The sequence below is a fragment of the Suricata suricatta genome, chromosome 8 (genome assembly GCF_006229205.1).
Source record: "Suricata suricatta isolate VVHF042 chromosome 8, meerkat_22Aug2017_6uvM2_HiC, whole genome shotgun sequence".
NCBI lineage: Eukaryota > Metazoa > Chordata > Mammalia > Carnivora > Herpestidae > Suricata > Suricata suricatta.
Genome location: NC_043707.1, coordinates 104,543,355 through 104,551,785, shown reverse-complemented (window position 1 = coordinate 104,551,785; position 8,431 = coordinate 104,543,355). Strand labels below are relative to the sequence as shown.

The following is an 8,431-nucleotide window of genomic DNA, read 5'->3' as shown; positions in this document are numbered from 1 at the left end:
CTTCCAGCACTATGTTAAACAACAGTGGTGAGAGTGGACACCCCTGTCATGTTCCTGATTTCAGAGGGAAAGCTCTCAGTTTTTCCCCATTGAGGATGATATTAGCTGTGGGCTTTTCATAAACTGCTTTTATAATGTTTAGGTAAGTTCCTTCAATTCCGGCTTTCTCAAGGGTTTTTATTAAGAAAGGGTGCTGTATTTTGTCAAATGCCTTTTCTGCATCTATCGACAGGATCATATGGTTTTTATCCTTTCTTTTGTTAATGTGATGGATCACATTGATGGATTTGTGAATATTGAACCAGCCCTGTAGCCCAGGAATGAATCCCACTTGATCATGGTGGATAATTTTTTTATATGCTATTTCTTGAATTCGATTTGCCAGTATCTTGTTGTGTATTTTTGCATCTGTATTCATTAAGGATATTGGTCTGTAGTTCTCTTTATTGGCTGGGTCTCTGTCTGGTTTGGTTATCAAGGTGATGCTGGCTTTGTAGAATGAGTTTGGATGTTTTCCTTCTATTTCTACTTTTTGGAATAGTTTGAGAAGAATGGGTATTAGCTCTGCTTTAAATGTCTGGTAGAATTCTCCTGGGAAGCCATTCTGGCCCTGGGCTCTTATGCATTGGGAGATTTTTGATAACAGATTCAATTTCTTCACTGGTTATCGATCTATTCATGCTTTTTATCTCTTCCTGTTTGAATTTTGGCAGTGCATGTGCATTCAGGAATTTGTCCATTTCTTCTAGGTTGTCCAGTTTGTTGGCATCTAAGATTTTAATCGGATTTTTCTTTATGCCTCCTGCTGTTACCTTGCCTCTTCTGCCTTCCCCTCTCCCTCCCTTCTCCCACCCTCCAGGTCAAAGAAGTCAATTTATCATCTGAATTTTGAATGCATATGTGCTTTTGTCTGGGGTATTAAGTGGAAAGCTGGATGCAGCACTTCTTCCCGCCCCAGGACCGTACCTAGATGTAGGTCGGCCCTTCAGTAAACCTACAAACGTGTTTTGTGGCCATTTCTGTACCTGTTTTGTACAATTGTCATTGTCATTGTTTTCGGCCTTGTCCTGTTGTCATTTGTCATTGTTTTTGGTCTTATCTGTGAAAGTTCTGTGGGAGGGAATATAATAAATAACTTCTGGTGTGTATCTGAATGTGAATGTGTGCCTTGGTCTGGCTTACCTGACAAGTTCGATTCGTGGCTCCACAGGTGGGCACCCTTAACGTCCCCAAAAGCCTACAGAGTCTAAGTGGGCCCATTTGTGGTTCCATGATGAATGGCATACAGTCTGTGGCAGCATCGGAATAGTTTTTGTTCTTAATTCTCAAAGCTGAGACCGCTATGACTAAGCGTTACTAAGTTCCTTTGTGGCGTGGCCAGATGAGCCATGTGGTGATCATTAGAGGGGGCACCCCTACCCCTTTGTCTGTCTTTGCAACACTGCCTCACAGGAACATTATGTGGTTGGGACTGTACAGATAAGGATACCTTATTGGTCTGGCTGAGATAAAGCCAGACTGAATGGGATGCTAACTCTCTCTGTTCCTCTGAATTCTCTTTCTCTGCCTCCTGTTGGCACCTTTCCACTTTTGCCCTCCCTTTCCCCATTCCTTTTCTTTCCACCTGGCAGGGAGCTGACTTACAGGATTGACTCCGATCAAGTAAAACTTATTCAGTGTTTAAATTAATTTAAGTCTGTTGGTTTGAGATAAATAATATTTATCAAAAAATATATATATATATATACAGAAATAAATTTGTATTCTACCTGGATTTGCTGAAGGTCAAATAAGTTCCTGTTATCTCTGTTCCAATTTGTTTAAAAAAAAAAAAGGAGAATGACTTAGAGTGAGAATTAACTTTGTCTCAGTTTTCATGGGTAATTGTTAAGCTATGCTGTTAAAGTTTTGCTTGCATAGTAAATTGAATTCATAGTAGATTTAATTCATTGGCTATCTAATGAGATAAGAAGCTAAAGTACTGATTACTAGATATAGGTTTCTGCTTTTGCTTGTTGTAAAAAAAAAGATATTTAAAACTGTTGAAAAACATGCTTTGTACTTAATTGGTTCATAAATTTACCATCTAAGAAAAAATTCTGGTGTAAACACCTCAGTTGGTTACTAAGTCCTCATTTGGAGACTAAGGTTTCTACCAGTTAAAATTCTGCTAAGTGTACTTAAGACTGATAGAAAATAAGAAGCAACCCTATATGTAGGAAAATGAGGAATATGTATGAAAGATATAAGAAATAAAAATACATTTTTGTTGAGGGTAAAATAAAGTAATTTTGTCCTAAACAAGACTTATTGTTTGGAGAGAAATGGCTTTGGAACAAAGTTGTAAGGCAAAGGAAAGTTTTAGAAGGTCTGTGAAGGGAAATATATGTAAAAGAAATTTTATGTGTGCTCAGGATAATCTGAGATTGAACTGAATGGAATTTAAAAGGTACATTGGTATAGGGTTGAAATTCTGCTTTCCTCTATGTTCAAAAAGACAAAATTTTCCTGGGTTGTTGATTTGTTCTTAATAAGGCAATGTAAACAAAGGGTTTTTCTCTTTTGTCTGGCAAGAAAACAAAACTTTAGGTTTCATCTTTATCAGGGCTTTTATTGCTTAGTTAAAACTTCTCAATGTTAAAGGAGCTAGGTTTTGCTAACAATGATATAATGCTATACATTTGCCTTTAGGATCTTTTACTGCCACTTTGGTTAATTAAGTAAAGTTTTAAGATTTATAATAACCTGTAATTCTATTTAGGATGTGCTTTATAACTTCCTAAGGTTTTAGCAAACTTCTCAGGATTTAAATGTAAAAAAAAGTCTTTTGACCAATTAGACCTTTTTTTTGAAATGCTAAGTTACTTAGAAAAACACTGTCATACAATAGTAAATCTTAAATTGTATTTCATGGGTAAATGCTGCAACTGCCCAAATGTATACGCAATTCCTAAAGTTTTACTGTTTTGGTATAAGGTCATTACTTAATACTCTGATTACGTAAAGTGTTATGTGTCACTGAATTTCTTTGTCAATTGCATCATAATGAACTCTCATCAGATCTTTAACAATGTCCATTTCTGAGATTTTGTCATTTATAATTGTTCTTATTCTCTCACAAAACGTATTTCTTCTTCAAAGAGATTTATAAAAAGGACTTTTAAAGCAAATCTTTAAGATTCATACCAATATGGGTAAAAATTTCAAAGCTAAAAAGCTGTATTCAAACTAGACAAAAACTAGGAACATAAGACTAAATGAACTGAGGAATATTACAATTTTGTGACTCTTATTAAAAATTTCTGGTTCTTTAATGTTTGCTTATCCAGATTAAGGAAACTTCTTCTTAAGATATCTATCATACACAGAAATGTCATAAAGTATTTGTAAGCTGAAGCATTTATCTTTTCTCTCCAACTAAACCCTCTGAAATTCAAAAGCACCCAGTGAATACTCTTTCTTTCATGGCAGTTACAATTGTTTGCATAGGTTCAATAAGAATCTGTTCATTTTGTAGCAGGACACCATTGGAAATACTGGTTATTTTACCCAGGCTTTGACTGGAAGGTCATATTTAAGAGTCAGGCATAGACTCAGATATGACCAGACAGCTTTAAGGAACTAAGGTTGACTTTATGGAACATGGAGCCATAAAGCCTCATGGAAATGTTGGCTGGATACTTTGCTCGCAGAGTTCCCAGCAGCCTTCCCAGGTGAGTAAAGAAGGTCACTTCCAGGCAGGTGCAGGAACCTCAAAATATCTTGGGAACCTCGTGAAGAGGAATTTGCCCAATTCAACAAGTATTGCAGGCCTGACTGATGGAAAGTGCTTGGCCTGGCTTCTGGCCCAGAGAGGCTACTAAAAGTTCAATGTGGAGATTCCTTATAAAAGGTCCCAGCAAAGCAAACTTTAAAAGACCCTCATGAACAATCTTTATTCCTGCTGAGCTTATGTAAATATTTAGGCCAGGGTTGTTAAGACTGGACTTGTTCCACAAATGCATAGGTTTCAAATTGGCTATCTGTAGAAATGGGGTTTTTTAGAGAGAAAAACTATGTTTCAACAACAGGCCATTATAGATACTAAATTCTAGTTCTGACTGTCTTTAAATGTTTGTTGTTTACCTAAATTAGACAACTTGAGGTAACCTTCAAAAAATTGTTACAGTATTTCATGTATACAGTCTTTTGTGCTTGTTATTCTGTGGAGATGATATTTAAAGAATGAGGGTCACCCCTTTCAAAGACTTAGAGGTGGACTTCACAGATATAAAACTAAACAAAGGATTCAGCTCTTAAAGTTTCAGGCATCACCCCATGGGTCCAGCACCGCCACCAGAGTTAACCTGGTGAGGTGATCCAGCTCCAGTCAACCTGCTTAAACCGCCCCCAAAGAGACACTGGCTCCTGAGACCTCTAGCCCTGCTCCAGCCGTGCCAGGGAGGCTGGCTGGTCTATGCAGGGCAGAAGCTTTAGGACTCACCTTCCAATGAGATAAACTGTCCTTACCCTTTGCCATCTGATTGACAAACATTGCTAACTTTCTCTCCTTCACAGATTGTAACCTCCTTTCTGCCAGGGTTACAGAATCTCTTTCACTCTCAGGGGCTAATCTCACTCCTGACAAATGTTGGCATGGTAGCTAGAGTGTTGGTGCTCATTTTGTGCCTTGTCCCCTGTTTCCTTAAAATAACTAATGGAGGCTTTCACAGAGCAAATGTTGAGCTACACCATCTTCATTTATAAAATGAAAAAGGGGTAGATGCTGGGAGCCATTTCTGAACTCAGGCAGGTTTGCAAGGCCTCCCTCCGTCAGGTGGTGACCAGTGGATTGGCTAAATGGGTAAGAGGCATTAAGGAAGACACTTGTTGGGATGAGCATTGGGTGTTATACATAGGGGATGAATCACTGGAATCTATTCCTGAAATCGTTACTTTATTATATGCTAACTAACATAGATGTAAATTAAAAATAAATAAATAATTTTTTAAAACTTACAATAGCACAGTCCTCCTGCCCAGATGTATTTCTGACCCCTCTGGCAGCAGAGCTGTTGATTTTTCTGCCCATTCCAGGACTGGTGAAACTATACTTTCTCACTGACTAGGTAGGGTATGCTAGCTGTCCCAGGCAAGAAGGCCACATGTTCCTGCCATTTTTACCCAAAGCCTTAGCCATTATTTAAGCATAAACACTTAATCTGTCTTTCTTTTTTTAATCCCAGTTAGTTAACATACAGTATAATATTAGTTTCAGGTATACGGTACAGTGATTGAACCCTTCCTTATAACCTTAAACATGCTTAATCTGTCTTAACTGTCTTCATTGCCAGTTAGTTTCCAATGTCCTGAAACTGTTGTTGTGACAATTTTGTCCAGTTTTATACTTATTCTGTATGGAGAGAGGAATTGTCAACCTCTTCACACAATTACCAGAAGTCAGCACACACACACACACACACACACACACACACACACACATATGTATTTTTTTGTCTTAGTACTCCAACATTTGAATGTATATGAAAGTAACCCAAAGTAAATGAAGAAGATACCTATTAATGGTCCATATGTTTATGTTTATATTGCCAATTTGGTATAATACAGCATTTTAAGTTTCTTTCAAAACACCATAACATTTTTTTGAATGTTTATTTTTGAGAGAGAAAAGACAGAGTGTGAGCAGGAGAGGGGAAGAGAGAGAGAGAGAGAGAGAGAGAGAGAGAGAGAGAATGAATCTGAAGCAGGCTCCAGGATCCATGCTCTAAGCACAGAGCCCAACATGGAGCTCGAGGTTACAAACCATGAGATCATGACCTGAGCCAAAATCAATGTTTAACCAACTGAGCCACCTCAGCACCCTCAAAACACCATAATGTTAAAATCAGATATTTTTTTCATTGCAGACTTCCATACATTTGCTGAAACACTCTTTGTTTTTATAATACAGTAGATGGCTAATGGACACTGAAAATATCCCAAAGGACATATTTTCATAGATTTGCTAGTTAGTCAATGTTTACACTTCTAGCAGGCTGAAGTTGCTATTTCCCAGGACAGGGCATATCACAAGCCTAGATGTAAAGGGAAAATTATTTAATTCACCATATTGGCTCATATATCACCCCATTTCCATTATTCAAACAACTTAAACATTTTATAAAGGTAGTAAAAAATAGTTTATCCAAATTATTTGAACCTAGACATATTTTGTTTTTTTCTTCTTTGAAATAGCAGGGTCTCCTCTCAGTTTTTCTAAGGGGAAGTCATTTTCGGGACAAAATATGTGTAAATCAAGGCGCCTAGGTGGCTCAGTCAATTAAGTGTCTGACTGGCTCAGGTAATGATCTCACGGTTCGTGAGTTGGAGCCCTGCGTCAGGCTCTGTGCTGACAGCTCAGAGCCTGGAGCATGCTTCGGATTCTATATCTCCCTCTCTCTGTGCCCCTTCCCCGCTCTCTCTCTCTCTCTCTCTCAAAAAAAAAAAACATTAAAAAAAATTTTTTTAAATATATGTAAATCACTGAACAAAAGTTGAAGAGAGTTAGAGGAAAGGATGGAAGAAAGCTGTCACAATGTAGCTTTCACATTTAGTTATATGCATATATATTTCCATGACATGAACATACAGCAATTAATCTATCCAAACTCCTACTAATGAACATTTAAATTGTTGCAAGTTTTCACTAGTGTGAACCATGCTATCAATAAACACCCCTAGAAAAGCTCTAGTATACCAGACAGACTACATCTCCAAGGTACATACCTAGAAAGCAACAGGCTATGAGAGCCTTTGCCTTTATTACAGAATTCTGAGCTGTGGTAGCTCCAGTTTTCATGGCCTTGTAGCATGTAAGAGTTTCCATTTTTCACACTTCTGATATGGTCAGATTTTATTAAATTTTACCAATCTTATGGCTACAAAAATGAAATTGTAAGGTTGTTTTCATTTGGATTTCCCTATATGCTGATGAGATTGAGCACTTTTTCAAATGTTTGTTGGTCATTGGAATAATAAAGCAAAAGACAAAAGAGATAGGGAAGGTAGGGCGGCAGGAGGAATGGCAGAAGGAGAGGCGAGAAATCTGAAGAATATGAGGCAAAATAACCCTTGTTAATTCTGGATGAGAGAGGCATGGGTTCTGTTATATCATTTTCATTCAGATTTATGTTTAAAATATCATAATTTCATTAACAAATTAGGTTTTGAACCAAATTAAACTTTGAATTAATTCTTCACACTTCAGGTATTAAAAGCTATGTAGTGCTTTTGACAATAATCCCACATCACAAATTGATTCAGAAAGTAGTAAGCACTTACTCGATGGCCAGAAATCCTCCTCATGGTAACCTGGCGGTTTGAATCATGGTGTCCAGAAATTTGGTTTGGACCCGGGAACATGAAATCTCGTGTATTTTCATCATATGTAGATAGTGTTTCACCCACTACAAGAAAGATACACTATGACTCAAATTGTAAAAAATTTTCTATTCAGAAATAAAATCATCAAGTACAATATATCAAGTGTCTGATTCTTTACTGAAATATCTGCTTCAGGGTCATGTTTGTTTGGTTTTTTTTCCTATGAAAGGAAAATTTAAAGCAAGTTTTGTTAAATAGATTCCTTATTCAGAAATGTAGTACATATGACTAATTCTCCTTTCCCTTTATACAAGGGACATACTCACGTAAATTTTGTGAGTATTCACATGTTTCCAGAGGAAGAAAAGTCCTTGTAAACCTTCAAGTTGGTATGACATTTACAAACCTAAAACATAATTACCATCTCCACAAATTTTTTTCTACATTCCATTCCTTTCTACTTGTCATTATAAGACATTAAGTTACATGTTGGAAAAAAATGTAGACATTCTCTAGAATTTATGGTTACCTGAATTAGGTATCTATGTAATATTCAAAATCTTTACAATTTCTAATTTTCAATAACAAAAAGTTTTCCATTTTTCACATAATTGTTTAAGATAAATTTCTTCTATAATCATAGAAGTAAATAACAAAACTCAAGCCAGTCTCCATATTTTAATTCTACCTATCCCACAGCTTTGTAATATTTACTAAACAGTTAAAGTTTTATTCCCCTCCATTCCTAATAACAGTCAACACACAAAAATAAGGATAATTATTTTATCAACAAAAAAAACAGTCAAAAAAATCACAAAAACTTAAAAGTCAATTTTTATGAATGTCCCAAAATATGCTAGAATGATAGTATGTAATTTTCTATTTTCCATTCTTACTATTTATTCAATTTTAGAAAAATATGTTCAAATACTGTTTACACCAATCTTTCTGAATATATTATTTTCATCTATTGACATTTTACATATATGGACCAATACTAGAAACTCAACATTGTTCTTAATTTGGGAAGGGGAGAAAAGATGGTATTTTTAAAAAGCATTCTTTGAAA

At 36.2% G+C, this 8,431-nt stretch overlaps 1 protein-coding gene across 3 annotated transcripts in view; it reads right to left on the bottom strand.

Moving 5' to 3' along the window:
* The window catches only part of SPATA6 (spermatogenesis associated 6), a 142,968-nt gene that overhangs the window by 79,512 nt on the left and 55,025 nt on the right, over positions 1-8,431 (bottom strand). For all 3 annotated transcript variants that reach the window (XM_029949473.1, XM_029949474.1, XM_029949475.1), the window contains exon 5: positions 7,321-7,445. In XM_029949473.1, coding sequence (XP_029805333.1) covers positions 7,321-7,445 — 125 coding nt within the window. The remainder of the gene's footprint in view (positions 1-7,320; positions 7,446-8,431) is intronic.